Source organism: Colletotrichum godetiae (assembly GCF_030913485.1).
Source record: "Colletotrichum godetiae strain CBS 193.32 chromosome Unknown BDP55scaffold_2, whole genome shotgun sequence".
NCBI lineage: Eukaryota > Fungi > Ascomycota > Sordariomycetes > Glomerellales > Glomerellaceae > Colletotrichum > Colletotrichum godetiae.
The window spans coordinates 472355-486914 of NW_026851250.1; the positions used below are offsets into that span (position 1 = coordinate 472355).

Sequence of the window (14560 nt, forward strand, 5' to 3'; positions counted from 1 at the left end):
AGTTTTCCGGGTTGACTTTCCGAGGAACAGACGGGAATCAGGGTCTCTTGCTGCCAGTGAACCCCAAAAACAGGAGGTCCCTGCTAAGAAGCCGGCGACTAAACCCCACCAGCAGCACTGCCGACCACTAGGTGCCTGGCGCTGTCCACTAAGATACACCGCTGGCATCCTTCTGTCACCCCTGATAGGGCGAACAGTACGGGGAGCTCTTGGAAGCCTGCGCCCGCACCCCGCTTCCCTCTGCAAGCTGAGCCATCCTCCATCGCACAAAGCCCGCGCCGCTGGCAACAAGCGCCTGTGTGATACGAGAGAACGAGAGAACGAGATGGCAACTTACCTTACCTTGGGTAGTTAAGAAAGGGGGAAACTCTCTTTTCTAATTGTCCATCTATCATATCACCCGTGGGACCAGCTTGTGCCTTACTTCCCTTTACCTTCGTTGCTCCCTCTTTCACCCATTCATCGCCGTTTGATCCGCATCCGGAGCTTGTTTACACTGCCCGCTTACAACCCACCAAAAAAAGGCACCCTGAGCTGAGCTGAGCAGAGCAGAGCACCGCTTCGCTACGTCATATCATTAAGGCCAATCCCCGAACATCACATCAGCAAACGCAGTCAGCATACAAACTTGACTTCATCTTGACCCATTTCCGCCCACTCTTTTCTCTCTTTCCTCTCTCCCACCTGGCAAACGATATCCCATACCGTGAACCAGCATCCTACAGCAAACATGGAGTCTTTCGGAGCTCTCAAGCGGCGGACGACCGAGATCCTCCAATCTCTCCCGCAGAACCTGCCTAACATGCCCAACATGCCTAATGTCAAGAGGCCGTCTCTGTCCAGCGGAACCGGTCCCAAGCCCATGAAGGGCACATGGGAAAGAATCGATGTCCCGCCTCTCGCCCGCTCCTCCCACACCGTCAACGTCGTCAATGGCTCTGCGTACGTCTTTGGCGGCGAGGTCAACCCCCGTGAACCCGTCGACAACGACGTCCACGTTATTAGGCTTCCCTACAACAGCGCCGGTGCCGACTACTACAAGATCAAGTCTGCTCCCGCGAAACAATATACCCCGCCCGCCGACCCCGAGCCCGCCCCGAAACAGACGGAGGAGAAGATTGTCAAAGAGGAGCAGCCCGAGGCGTCCGGCGATGTCGAGGAGAAGGCCGCTCTGAAGGAACAGCTCCTCGACGATGTATCTCTTGCCTCACCAGGCGTCACCGGAGAAGAAGAAGAAGAATACTCGTCCCTCGGAGCCGGCGAGCAGACCACAAATGCGCTTCCCACCGCGGCAGACAAAGGCAAAGGCCCCGCCCTGCCCGAACCCCCCGCCCTCGGCAACGTCCCGGGCCCGCGTGTTGGCCACGCAACCGCTGTCATCGGTAGCCGTATCTTCCTCTACGGCGGCCGCGGCGGTCCGGACATGGCCCCCCTCGAGGAGGCCGGCCGTGTCTGGGTCTTTGACACTCGCACAAACTCCTGGTCCTTCCTTGACCCCGTACCGCCCGCTCCCGGCGTCACCAACCTCCCCATGCCCTCCCCGCGCAGCTACCACTCCGCCGCTGCGACCGAACGCCCGCGCGACTTCGCCCCCAAGCACGCCCGCGCAAAGCAGACCTGGAGGGCCTGGGCCCAAGGCGACAGCGCCGACGTCGGCATCCCCCAGGCCCCCATCGTAGGCCACGCCGCAGCCAACGCCACCGACGAGGAGGACGACGGCTACGGCACCTTGTTCGTCCACGCCGGCTGCCTCGCCAACGGCGAGCGCACCAACGATCTCTGGGCCTTTGACGTGCGGAGCCGGGTGTGGAGCCAGTTACCTTCGGCACCCGGCCCCGCGCGCGGTGGCGCCGCCATTACCGTCAGCAAGAGCCGGCTGTTCCGCTTCGGCGGGTACGACGGCAAGGGCGAAATCGGTGGCCAGCTCGACTTCATCCATCTCGAGATGGACACCTTTGACGACGGCGTCTCCAAGGGCGAAATCGCCGTCCACGGCCGCGGCGGCTGGCAGAGCATCGCCCAAGGCGCGGGCGCAACCGTCGCTGCCGGTGCCGGTGCCGGTGAGCAAGAGATCCACCTCGTTCCCGGCCAGACCTGGCCCGGTCACCGCAGCGTAGCGGGTCTCGAAGCCGTCACCGTCGGCGCAGGCCGGGAGTACCTCCTCCTCATCATGGGCGAGCGCGAGCCTAGCGCAGACGGCCACGCCGGCGCCGGCGCAATGTGGGACGACGTGTGGGCGTTCCAGGTCCCGCCGCTCGGTATGACGGCCGCCAGCGTGCGTGACGCCATGTTGCAGGCCATTGGCCGTCCCACGGGCGAGGGCAAGTGGACAAGGCTGTCAATGGAGCCGTACGACGACGACAATGACGACGGCGAGCCTGCGCCGCGCGGATGGTTTGGGGCGGCGGCGATGGGTGATGTAGAGGAGGCTGGTGTCGTTGTCTGGGGAGGACTGAGCTCCGAGAACAAGAGATTGCGAGACGGCTGGATCCTGAGGATCCCCGAGTGAAATGGCTCGTTTCTAAATTGCATAAAATTTGCATAGAAGATGGTTTTTTTTTCCCAAGGTTGATATCAAACACAGCAGAATTCGAGCGGCGACTCAATAGCAAGTGATGAAGAAAATAATCTCATCACGTTTAACAAGATAAAAAAAAAGGAAATTAGGCAGATATTCGCTGTCTCCGGGGGGTAAGGGACAGAAGACAGATGAATCTCTAAACCGATCCCATGCATTCCGAATACAGCACATTGTGTTTTATATACAAGCCGGACTCCCACCGGCTCTATTCCATTTCGCTTGAGCCCATTTCGTGAGCTTATCCCGAACTTCCGCACGCGCGTTGAGATATTCTCCCCTCGCCTGTCTCCATTCCTCTTCTCTGGTCTCTCTCGTCACACAATTTTTTTTTATTTTACAAATCGCTCCTCGTCACCTCGGGACCCCACGGCTCGGCGGTGAGGTTCGTCAGGCCCTTTGAGTTTTCGCAGGTTTGGCGACCGCTCTTAATGGGGCCGGGCTTGGGGACCTGGGCGGCGGCGGAACCACCGGTGGCGGCGGCGGTGGCCTTGAGGGCTTCAAGGAGCTGAACGGTCGTCTCGGGGGTAAGGTCCTCGTAGTAGTCGTCGTTGATTTGAACCATGGGGGCATTGACGCAGGCGCCAAGGCACTCGACCTCGAGTAGGGTGAAGAGGCCGTCCTTTGTGGTCTCGCCCTGCTTAATGCCGAGGTGGTCGATGATGGCCTTGACGATTACGTCGGAACCGACGCCGCCAAGTTGGCAGGGGGTCTGGTTTCAATATGTCAGCGATAATTCCTAGACATGAAACAAGTATTTTCGGGTTGCGTGGTCCTGTAGCCATGGCGTGTATCAAAGATATCGCTTTTCCACGATAGCCTGACCGCGGGACCCTCGGAGAGTGCCAATAGTGCAGATTGAACGGGCGTATCGCAGGAAGATGGCAGACTTACAGTTGTGCAGGCCTGGATAAAGTACTTTCCGACGGGGGTGCGGTTGTACATGGTGTAGAAGGATGCGACTTCGTAAACGCGTTGAGGGGGCATCTCGAGCATGCGCGCGACCTCGTTCATAACGCTGATGCTGGTGAAGCCGTGCTGGCGCTGGCCGAGATCGAGAATGGGCATGACGGCGGCCTTCTTGTATTGCGGCGGGTAGCGCTTCAGGATCTCGTCGATGACGGCCTCATTCTCCTTGGTGAACTTGAAAGGGACATCGGCGTTGTTTTTCGGGGAGTCGCGGTGCTATTCGGACAGGAGAGGGTTAGCGATGAAACCGGAAGACAACGAGTGCCAGCAGCGGTAAGGAAATATCGGAGAGGCCTCGCAGCAGTGCTACGAGGACAATTGACGTCGGGGGAACGGGCGAAGGCGAGTCGGCTTACCACTTGGAGGGTGTCGCTGGGGCGGACGGCTGTGAGGGAGAAGGCGCGGAACTGGGGCCTCGCCGCCCGACACGTTGCCGAGCGGAGGGCTGATCTGAAGAGGAGAGGAGAGAGTCTGGAGGCCATGGCGAGGGACGGTGTGTGGCTGCTCAATTGGCGATGGCGGCTAGAGGACGAGGGGGACAAACGACGCTGGGCTCTGGGATATTGCGGATATGTGCTGTTCGTTTAGATTCGGGAGGTTCAAAAGTCGTGAGCTCTGCTTGGATAATGGATCACTGTGATTGGTTGAGCCGGCTACTGCGTGATTAGGTAATGTTCTGGGTCGGTGGAGGCATAAGAGGCAAAAGGTCGACGAGTAAGCGTCATTGAGACTTGCACAACTCGCGCATAATTGGGATTGTGCAGGGACCCGTTTAATCCGCGGCGAGCGAGCCGTTGCTTGTTCAATCTCCATCTCCACACCTGTACCGTCTTACGGAGGGGTTGGAATTTGTATATGAGCTTCCGCAACAAGCAACAATGCGACGCCAAACTTGATAACTTTGTCAGCCCCCGGGAGGTTTAGATGTGGCATAGCTCTCGATCGGCGTTGTTCTGACCACCTCCTGTTGAAGTAATTACCTACCTAGGGACCAGATACTTCGTGGATCGCACTGCCTGACTACATTTGGGTGTGTAGGCTTACCGGTTAAGGTGGATGACAACATGATCTGGCGCTCAACATATTCCAAGTTACCGTCTCAAACATCTATACGTCTATTGTTGCTACGGCCCTTGCTAGTTGGTACTTATATTATACTTTCTTTGAAAATAATACAAGCAGGATAGGTAGTAGCAAGAAATAGGATACGTCGACCTGCGGCTTCTTCTGTCTTTCCTTCTGGCAGCCCAGAGTTCAGACAACGATCTGCAATAAGTGTCACCCGATAAAGTTGACTCAACTCGACTGTCGTCCCCAATGCCGTCAGATACCTATCTCAGCTGAGTTGTGAACAACCACCCTTATGCGATTGATCAAAAGACTGACAAAACGGCCATGAGATAAGCTAATTGGAGCCCACAGAAGACCAACACGGATGCTAAGAAAACAATAAGCACCTAATACTTACCCCATTTCTTACAGGCGGTACTATTCAACCACAACCGAGCCTGTACCTCGGAGAGAGGCGGCTCCAAAGCGAGACATTGACCGTCTCCGGATTGGGATGCTTACAAAGATGGAGAAGTTGTCAAATCACCTAGAATATCGCTTGCAACGGCAGCGATTGGTCAATGCAAGATTGACTCAAGCCTCAGGAACTCGTGCGACCACAATGTGTTGATTCAATTGCGAACACCCCGTTCGGCAAGACGTCTAGTTTAAGCTTGCCAAGAGTATACAGGAGAGGGCAGAATAGTATCCGCTCCTGCCCGCTTACAAGGTCACTGGTCGACATCAAGTGGAACGAACATGAGGAGGGAGACAGTGGTCTCGCGCACGTTCTTTGCCGCGTTCCGACAGCGGATTATCCAGTTGTGACTCTTTCTCATTGTCTGAGACAATTCATGACAAAACTACGAGCTCTCATCTCGACAGACACCTCCAAACGAGAACTCGCTGTATCTCGGTGTTTTAGACAAGCGAGTCTCCGGGGCCTGGATGACCTGGGAATCGGTTCGCACCCTGTTAGGCCCCAATTCGTCCTAGACCTTTACCAGACACAAGAGTGAGTGTGTGTGGCACCCAATCGCGAGTTGAACGAGATGGAAACCCTTTCAGGAAATAAGACGTGTCGTCGTCCGTCCGGTCCCTACCTTGCCTTTACCTACTTCTCCTCAGCCCGCCTACTTTTCCGGTCGCTCGCACTACGGATTACCCGCCATGCCTCGGTTCTTCTCCCATCTTCCCCAGCTTTGCCCAGGCGCATAGCTCAGAACCCCCGCATCGACAGGGGTCTGCTGCGGAGATCTAGCGTCACGAAGCCTGAAGGTGCTCCCCCCCAGGTTTAGAGGCATCACTTGTAAGCCATGGTCTCGCCGTAAAGGCCATGGCCATTGGCCGATAGGAGCGCGGGGGGTCATTCTTTGGGGTTTCGCCTGGAGGTCCTTGGCCAAGGGTATCCGTAGGCATGCAGTGATAATGGGACTAAAAAGAAATCCACTTTGGAATTGCCGTCTTCCCCGTTCTCCTCATGGCCTGCTGGTATTTATTTCAACTGGACTTCTGCCGGCTGCTGCCTGTCTTGGTTCCTCTTTCCTTGTAGACAACAAAAAGACAATTTCTCTCTGTGAGGTGTGATAAGACAAAGTGTAAGTTGCGGGTCCTGCCTTTTCTCTCAGAGACAACCACTCACGATCACTGATTCAAGTTCAGTAATATTATATTCTATTTCCAATCCGAAGAGCCGCGGTCAAAACAAGAACTAGGATCACAAGAGAAGCTCAGAAACCTTATTGCAGCAGGTCCCTTCAAGCAGCGGCATCCGTTCATCTTCCGTCCCGCATCGGGGAGAGCTTCATATCACCCTTAAATTCCCATCTCAACAGACCTACCGCGCAAACGCTCCATTTGAAATCAATCCTCGTATTCATTTTGGGTAACAACACCCTCTTGAATATCCACCCGACAGCAAACCATCATTCGAAAGAAACCACACATATCTATACTCCAACATGCCTATCGAATCACGGTGGTCGGAGCCCATTCCGAACTGCTCGTTGCAGACATGGATCTTCGGCTCCTCCAACGCTCCCCTCTCCGACCGCAAAGCATTCTATGACGCCGACAGACCAGACACCCACTTCCTGACCTTCTCCGACTACCGCCTCGTGGCGAAGCAAATCGCCCTCGGCCTGCAAGCAGCGGGCCTCAAGCCCGGCGACCGCGTCCTCCTATTCTCGGGCAACAACCTCTTCTTCCCCGTCGTCTTCCTCGGCGTCCTCATGGCCGGTGGCATCTTCACAGGCGCCAACCCGACCTTTGTGCCCCGCGAACTGGCCTACCAGCTCAAGGACAGCGGCGCAACCTTCATGGTCGCCGCCGAGGGCAGCCTCGACACTGCCCTCGAGGCAGCCAAGGAGGTCTCCATGCCCGCGAGCAACGTCTTTGTCTTTGACACCACGGTGCCCGGCTCCAGCGCGCCCGAGAAGCCCGCGCGGGGCGGCGCCCGCCACTGGACGGAGCTCATCGCCCCGAAGGCGCGGGCCGAGACTTTCCAGTGGGTCGAGCCGGCCGACGCGCACACGACGACGTGCTGCCTCAACTACAGCTCCGGCACGACGGGCGTGCCCAAGGGCGTCGAGATCTCCCACTACAGCTACGTTGCCAACGGCACCGGCGTCGTGAAAGTGGCCGCGCTCGAGCCGGACCACGAGGCCTCCGTCGCCCGCTCTGTCGGCCTCTGCTTCCTGCCCCTCTACCACGCCTACGCGCAGACGTACTTTGTCGCCAACTTTGCCAAGCAGGGGATCCCCGTCTACATCATGACGGGCTTCGACTTTGTCAAGATGCTCACCTACATCCAAAAGTACCGCGTCACGCAGCTCGTCAGCGTGCCCCCGATCCTCGTCGCCCTCACAAAACACCCCATCACCGCCAAGTTCGACCTCAGCAGCCTCGAGACCGTCGGCTCCGGCGCGGCGCCCTTGGCGGCGGACGTGGCTCGCCAGACGGAGCGCATCCTCAAGAAACAGGACCTTATTGTCCGCCAGGGCTGGGGCATGACCGAGGTCACCTGCACGGCCATGACGTGGGACCCGAACCGCCTAATCCGCAGCGCCTCCGTCGGTGAACTCATGCCTAACTGCCAGGGGAAGCTCGTTGACCCCGAGACGGGCAAGGAGGTCACCGAGGCTAAAGTTCCCGGCGAGCTCTTGATTACGGGCCCAACCGTCATGCGTGGCTACTGGCGTAACCCCAAGGCCACAAACGAGACCATCGTCACTGATGCCCAAGGCAACCGCTGGCTGCGGACTGGTGACATTGCCTATATTGAAGAATATAGCACTGGCGGCCTCTTCCACATCGTCGACCGCATGAAGGAGCTCATTAAAGTCAAGGGTAATCAGGTGGCCCCAGCTGAGCTGGAAGCATTGCTTCTTGAGCGTCAAGATGTGGCTGATGTTGCCGTCATTGGCGTTACCATTGACGGGGAGGAGTTGCCGAGGGCATACATCGTCCGGTCACCCGATACCAATGCCTCTGGGGAGGAGATTGCAGAGTGGCTCGCAGGTCGTGTCGCCAAGCATAAGCGTCTCAAAGGCGGTGTGTCGTTTACCGATGTGATTCCCAAGAACCCAGTAAGTCTTGCTCCTCTGTTGATTGTTTGAACAAAAAGGCTAATGGCGTAACCAGTCCGGAAAGATCCTGCGAAAGATTCTTAGAGAAAAGGCCAAGCAAGAAGTTGGCGACGCAGTTGCAAAACTGTAGAAAGACGGTTATTGACAAGAAACACTGTATTTATCGAATGACACTTCAGAGGTGGAGGGGGTTTACATAGCTTCAACGTAACATAGCAGCTCAGGAAGAACAAAGTCACCAAATAGAGTGGCTCCCGATTGGGAACTTCCGATAATGTTACATAAATTCGTCTATAACGTTCCACTGACTAGAGCTATCTTTCGCCCACCTTCCAAATATTTGGCTCACTTGAAGTGAGCAATAGGGTATCGTCCATACTGTACAGAACCCTTCCGTTGCTAAACAACCGTGAACTCCCTGCCCCTTTGTTACTCGACGAAAGCGTGCACAAAGTGTGCCGCCCCCAGTTATCCTTCCACTCAGGATAAAGCACGATGAAAAGGAAAACCGACCAAACTTGCCAAATGGCGAAAACCCAATGACGCCTTGCCTGATGCCAATGCTGATGAAAGTTCGATGCTGGAAACCATGGTCTTCGACGGTGTCATGAGGACACCTCGATCAACCCTTTCGGCTTCGACGTGATCGAAGTGATCTTTTATTCCAGCCCCACAAGCGCCCCCAATCTTTGTAAACGGGATGGATACCCTTGAGAAAGCGCTTGGCGTACACCTTGTCTCTCTTAGTAACCCATGACCGTGTCGGTGGTTGTCCGTACTATGATCCAACTGCAAGACACGAATCAAGAACAGAGTCAAGGGAGCTCATATCTTGAGGATCTGCACCTTCCCACCAGGGCTCCGAGTCAATTTCCATTGCATCGACGTGGCCGTTGGGCAGCTGCTCTGTGATCACCGGTTTGATATCAGAAGCTTCTTTCTTGGCTCCAGGAGGTTCGAGACCCGGGAGCCATGTGTAATCGTGCCAATTCTCGAGCTCTCCTTCACGGTAGCCATACGATATGGCTGTGTTGATGATAGGGAACTGCGCTAAGCCGCTATCGGCCATCTCCAAGGCAATCCGTACGTCGGCCATGCCAAGGGGTCCACGCTCGCTTGCTGCCTTCGACTCAATAGGTAGAAGACCGCTCTTATCGCGTGTGAGGTCACCTCGCAGGGCTGCATCCTCCTCCTTGACGAGCTGGTGTCGGTACTTATGGGTTTGGATCCATTGCGTACCCGCTCCAAACCCAGCGGTGGCGCCTTCTCCAGGGCCGTTGCTCTTTGTCTTGGCAAATATGGCGGCCAGTGATTCCTTGATGAATGTTTCGGTCGCAACTGTCATGAAGTGTGGCGCATCCTGGACGTGACCGCTCGTGAGTCCAGCCTCGTAGCAGAACGGCAGCATTCTGCCTTCGACTACAGGGGCATCGGGAAACTCGCCAGACTCTCCGGCCAATGGTTGCGCAAAGCGCTTGCGAATCTCCAAATCGAAATCTACAACTCAGTCAGCATTCGGCCTTTACCAGTAAGCCGAGGTCCCACTCACTCATCTTATTGATACCACCAATGCCCCCTGCGCTAGGTGGTACGTCGGCCGGCTTGGGCTGTCGTCGGTGGTGATCCAGGAACACATTGGAGAGGCTCTCGTAGGGGTCGAACTGATGGAGTTTGACGTTAGCATATCGAGTTTCAACAAGCTTCGGATGAGGACTAACGTCATTTCCAACCAAATCCTTGATACGCCGACGGTCTTTGGTGGGCAACTGCATCACGTCGCCCTTCAGACGACGCTCCGCCGCATCTCCAGATACAGGCTTACTGCCGACAGGAGCGGTGGGCTTGTCGTTGGCGCTGACCCAAGTGGCAAGCCCCTGGTCGGGCATCTCCCTTGTGACATTGCCGTATATCGCAGCAATTAGCTGATTATGGAGGTGTTCCTTTTCGCCATTGGAAGATGTGAGGATAGGATCGATCCGTTCTGAGTATTCGGTCTGATTCAATCGACCTAGATGCGGATGTTAGCTTCCGAGTGATGATTGCGCGGATATCCGGAGTTGCTTACCGATGAGAAACTCTGTGGTTGACTCCTTGTAGATGACCCATGCTTCCGGGCCGATGGCCTGCTTCAAGGCGGTATAAAGCGGCTCTAGGTCAATGCGGGCGGGTATGATCTGACTTGTTTTGGCGGCTTTGACAGAACCGGGAGGTTGTACAGTGATGGATTTGGTGGAAAGCGTCGGCGTGGAAAGATTTACTGATGGGCGGCTGCTCAAAGCCGCGGGGTCGATGTCGGGCATTGCGACACGGGATGCCAGACAGGCAGATCACGTCGTCGAGCGTATTAGTGGAGCTGAGCGACAGTCGCGTGCAGCAGCAGCGGCGGCGGGCAGGACTCGGCGCAGGGTGGAAAGTATGTTCATGAGTAGCATAGAACGAAAGAGAGCGACAATGCGATCGCGAATTCGGTACTATCTCGATGGACGGGGCATGTTGTGGGCGCAGGCGTGATGACGAAGTTCGGGAGTGAGGTTCCAGTGGTTGGGTCCGGCTCCGTCTCGTATAGTGGAGGAAGACGGGATGCGATTGAGAGGTGCTGCACTGCGTTGTCGATGGAAATTTTGCCGAACTGTCTGACGACAAAAGCTAGGGGAGGGCCGAGCCTGGGGAAGAAGTAGTGGGGACCACAGATTAGTATGTGAGTTGGCAGGCCGCAAGGGTTTCTGATACATCCACTAACGCTCTGACCACTTCCCCGTGAGCCCCTGTAGGCTGCTTGCAATTGGCATCAGCAACACTGTGAGGTCGCGTCCGGCGCGTCTCTCACAGCGAGCTGCAATGCTGCGAGTACAACAACGAAATCAGTGCGATTTATGACATTGACTGGCGCATGATCTGCTCTTCACCTCAAGCTCAAGTCTTCCTTTCCCCTCTCGCTGTGGCATCCCTCCCGAGACGGCTTCACCTTGTCTTTGAATCTCGAGGTGGTCAGTGTCCAGCAATGCCATCATGTCCGCCAACCGAGAGCATCGCATTGCCGGTGCCGTCGACAGCCTAATCGCACACTTGGTACCCAACGACCCTCATGAGGACGATGCCGCGGCCCAGGAGAGACACGACAACTGCTTCGAGCTGGTCAAGTCAATTTTGGATGCGTAAGTCTTGAGACCAATTGCAATTTCACGTAGTGTTCGACCGCTTGTATGCCATGTCGCTGACCGGTCAACCTTTAGCCCCGCGTCCCCCGCCATTTCCTCCGATGTCAACCACGCCTCCGACCTGATCAAGCGGAAGCTCATACAGAGCAACCCAAGCCAAGCGCTGCGCTTCTCGAACCTTTATACCCGTCTTCTCTCATTACCAGTCTTAGGCCAGAAATGGGCTATCCTCTACCTCCTCTATCAGCTCGGCGACTCGCCCGATCCAAGCGAGCCGCTTCCTCTTGTTCCACCGAAACCTCCTCCACAAACGCAGCGCGACCCATTCAGGAAACATGAAAGAGAACGGTCGTCCAAGAACTCTACACCGATATCGAGGCAAGAAGAAGAGGAGTTCGACGATGCATTTGCGCCAGAAGGATTGAAGAACTTTCCCCCAAACCACACCAAGAACAGTAAATCCGTTGACGAAAGAGAAAAAGACTCGGAAAAGGAGAAGGAGAAGGAGGGAGATGGCTCAGAAACGGACAAGCGACAAGTGAACTTGAAATCCACCTTACTGGCCGATAATTACGTCGAGATTGACCCTTCCGAGACGATGCTCTTGCGAGATCTTCCCTTTACTCTCCAAGGACTATCTTCGACTACCCTGCCCTTCTCGCGGCCCGATACCATCACCTTACCCCCGACTTTACCACCTCCGATCATCTCTCTACTACACACAGTAGCCGAGCCATCTTTGTTATACCGACGTCTCGATGTCTTTGTCAAGTCCCCCGCACAGGGCTTGCTGAGACAAAGTATTCGAGCTGCCATAGGCGGTGAGCTGCGGTCATATCTCAGCCTCGTCGCCACTCTTGAGGGTCAAATTCGCAAAGCCTTGTCTTCACTCGATGAATCCGCTCCAAGAGGTGGCATAGGAAAAGCGGGCGTCACGTTGAAGAGATGTGTAGTATGGACCCGAGAAGCCACGATGGGGCTGCGGCTTATGAGCCTTATCGCCGAAGAATCAGAGAGTAAAAGAGGTGGACAACTCATCTCGCTCGTACACGGATTTTCCTCTTCGCACGGTGACCCCATGGTTGCAGCGTTTGCCGAACGTCTACTCGTACATGTCACACGCCCGTTCTACGATATTCTGCGTCGGTGGATATACGATGGCGAACTACTCGACCCATTCTGCGAGTTCTTTGTCAAAGAACAGAAGCAGACGGACGAGCCAAAGACGGGTGGGAACAGTGTATGGGAAGATAAGTATGAAATCGACAAGGACATGGTCCCAAGCATCATTACCCAAGACTTTGCTCAAAAGGTCTTCCTTATTGGCAAATCTCTCAACTTTATCAGACACAGCTGCGGTGACTCTCAGTGGGTTGAAGACTACTCCAAGGCGGCCTCGAAGGAGTTGCGCTATGGCGATACGGCAACCCTCGAGGCCTGGATCGATGAGGCATATAAGACGACAATGAAGCGTCTCATAGACCTCATGGCCAACAAATTCCACCTATTCGAGCATCTCCAGGCGCTGAAGAACTACATTCTGCTGGGGCAGGGCGACTTCATCGCCCTTCTCATGGAATCCCTTGCTGCGAACCTCGATCGCCCTGCCGGCGCACAATACCGACATACTTTGACGGCTCAGTTGGAACACGCTATCCGCGGATCCAATGCGCAGTATGATTCACCCGAAGTCCTCCGTCGCCTTGACGCCCGGATGCTCCAGCTGTCCCATGGTGACATAGGCTGGGACTGTTTCACGCTGGAGTACAAGGTCGATGCTCCGGTAGACGTTGTCGTGACCGATTGGGGCAATCGCCAATACCTCAAGGTATTCAACTTTCTGTGGCGCATAAAGCGTGTCGAGTTTGCCCTCGCTTCTACTTGGCGCAAGTGTATGACAGGTTCACGCGGGGTCCTCCAGAATTCTGATCCTGTTGTCGTGCAAACATGGAAATCAACACGCGGCATTCTGGCAGAGATGATTCACTTCATTGGCCAGTTGCAATACTACATCTTATTCGAAGTCATCGAGTCGTCCTGGAACGAGCTCCAGAAACGGATACATCGCGAAGGCTGCACCCTGGACGACCTCATCAAAGCACATACTCGATACCTCAACGACATTACACACAAGGGTCTCCTAGGTGCGCGGCGCAGCGTCCGCCACGCTGATATGGCCACAGGCGAAGACGACCGCACCTCATACCTGTCTCAGCTCGGCGACCTCCTGCGCGCCATGCTCAGCTACCGCGACTCCGTCGACGGCCTCTACAGCTGGAGCGTTTCCGACTTTACACGCCGGCAGGAGGCCGACGTGATGCGCATCTCCACCCGCGGGCCACGTCACCAGAAGAAGGAATCCATGCCCGGAGCGGACGGCGAGGACGAGAACCCGGCCGTCGCGTCAGAGTTCCCTGTCCTCCAGGACCGTCTGCGCCAGCTCGGCGCCACGTTCCGCACCCGCCTTCAGATTCTGCTGGGTGACCTTGCGTACCAGCCGGACGTTGACATGCGTTTCCTCGGTGTCGCCATGAATTTCAACGATGTCTATCAGCCCTCGAGGAGGAAGACAAAGACCACCTCGACAGCCTCTGCAAACACCTCGAGAGCTTGAGAGTGAGACGAGACATGGGAAAGCCGAATCGAAAAGTTTTGCGCCGAAAAGGAACTGGCATTAGAGTTGAATTAAAGCTGAATATTAGAAGGCGGCACAGATGGAATGAACGCGAAAGTGACAGCCCCACACACGCAGCGTGAATCTCGATCGCGTGGAAGGCTTTCAAATCCCGGCTGAAGAACCAGAGTCAGTTCTCAGAGGAGGAAGTTTTGGGGGCCAAGCGAGGCATTTGAGGGCTCAGGGCTGAGACAAATTGGCCATGCGATTTGGCGGGAACTTCGCGGGAGGGGAGATGATAACTACCTGACTCTTCTTTACTTTGCCTTTCTCGCCAGTGGGGGCTGAATCAGTCGGTGGGCGGGAACAGAATTACGTTCACAGACATTTAGAATTAGGGGCGTTTGCAGTTTTCGCATACCTGGATAGCGGGATGGAAGACGGCGGAAAGAACACTTGATTGGAGCTTTTACGCAGGAGAACTCAGAGAAGCCTCTCATGAATGACGAAAGTACCTTACCTACCCATCCTCACAATTACTTGTCACCTTGCAGTAAATCTCACTTTGCATGGCTGTTCTACCCCGTGGGGTTCGCCAAGAGCC

General features: G+C 55.6%; 5 protein-coding genes across 5 annotated transcripts; 3 read left to right on the plus strand and 2 right to left on the minus strand.

The window, feature by feature from the left end:
* Positions 1-290: 290 nt before the first annotated feature.
* On the plus strand, positions 291-2672 carry BDP55DRAFT_642534 (kelch domain-containing protein). The gene has a single exon (XM_060573460.1). The coding sequence runs from the start codon at positions 731-733 to the stop codon at positions 2507-2509; it is 1779 nt and encodes a 592-aa protein (XP_060436084.1). The 5' UTR covers positions 291-730; the 3' UTR covers positions 2510-2672.
* Positions 2673-2915: 243 nt separating this feature from the next.
* On the minus strand, positions 2916-4029 carry BDP55DRAFT_540151 (NADH-ubiquinone oxidoreductase 24 kDa subunit; the record flags this gene model as incomplete). The annotated part of the gene is made up of 3 exons (XM_060568098.1): positions 2916-3290; positions 3473-3763; positions 3904-4029. The coding sequence occupies 3 exons, from the start codon at positions 4027-4029 to the stop codon at positions 2916-2918; spliced, it is 792 nt and encodes a 263-aa protein (XP_060436085.1).
* A 2529-nt stretch (positions 4030-6558) lies between these two features.
* On the plus strand, positions 6559-8314 carry BDP55DRAFT_540084 (AMP-binding enzyme; the record flags this gene model as incomplete). Its single annotated transcript, XM_060568089.1, has 2 exons — positions 6559-8184; positions 8240-8314. The coding sequence occupies 2 exons, from the start codon at positions 6559-6561 to the stop codon at positions 8312-8314; spliced, it is 1701 nt and encodes a 566-aa protein (XP_060436086.1).
* A 274-nt stretch (positions 8315-8588) lies between these two features.
* BDP55DRAFT_127264 (transcriptional regulator of RNA polII, SAGA, subunit-domain-containing protein) lies at positions 8589-10589 on the minus strand. Its single transcript, XM_060565481.1, has 4 exons — positions 10250-10589; positions 9903-10192; positions 9734-9845; positions 8589-9681 (listed from the first exon to the last, which is right to left on the minus strand). Exons 1-4 carry the CDS (start codon positions 10482-10484, stop codon positions 8963-8965), a joined length of 1356 nt encoding a protein of 451 aa, XP_060436087.1. The 5' UTR covers positions 10485-10589; the 3' UTR covers positions 8589-8962.
* Positions 10590-11014: 425 nt separating this feature from the next.
* BDP55DRAFT_127286 (Spc97/Spc98 family protein) lies at positions 11015-14115 on the plus strand. The gene is made up of 2 exons (XM_060565482.1): positions 11015-11339; positions 11418-14115. The coding sequence occupies exons 1-2, from the start codon at positions 11194-11196 to the stop codon at positions 13954-13956; spliced, it is 2685 nt and encodes an 894-aa protein (XP_060436088.1). The 5' UTR covers positions 11015-11193; the 3' UTR covers positions 13957-14115.
* Positions 14116-14560: the final 445 nt, after the last annotated feature.

Excerpts from the sequence above, each read along its gene's own strand:
- BDP55DRAFT_127286 (XM_060565482.1), top strand. The coding sequence starts at position 11,194 with ATGTCCGCCAACCGAGAGCATCGCATTGCCGGTGCCGTCGACAGCCTA. Across the intron at positions 11,340-11,417 it reads GTCAAGTCAATTTTGGATGC|CCCCGCGTCCCCCGCCATTT; the intron begins GTAAGTCTTGAG and ends GTCAACCTTTAG.
- BDP55DRAFT_642534 (XM_060573460.1), top strand. The coding sequence starts at position 731 with ATGGAGTCTTTCGGAGCTCTCAAGCGGCGGACGACCGAGATCCTCCAA.
- BDP55DRAFT_127264 (XM_060565481.1), bottom strand. The coding sequence starts at position 10,484 with ATGCCCGACATCGACCCCGCGGCTTTGAGCAGCCGCCCATCAGTAAAT. Across the intron at positions 10,193-10,249 it reads AACCACAGAGTTTCTCATCG|GTCGATTGAATCAGACCGAA; the intron begins GTAAGCAACTCC and ends ATCCGCATCTAG. Across the intron at positions 9,682-9,733 it reads TGGTGGTATCAATAAGATGA|ATTTCGATTTGGAGATTCGC; the intron begins GTGAGTGGGACC and ends ACTGAGTTGTAG.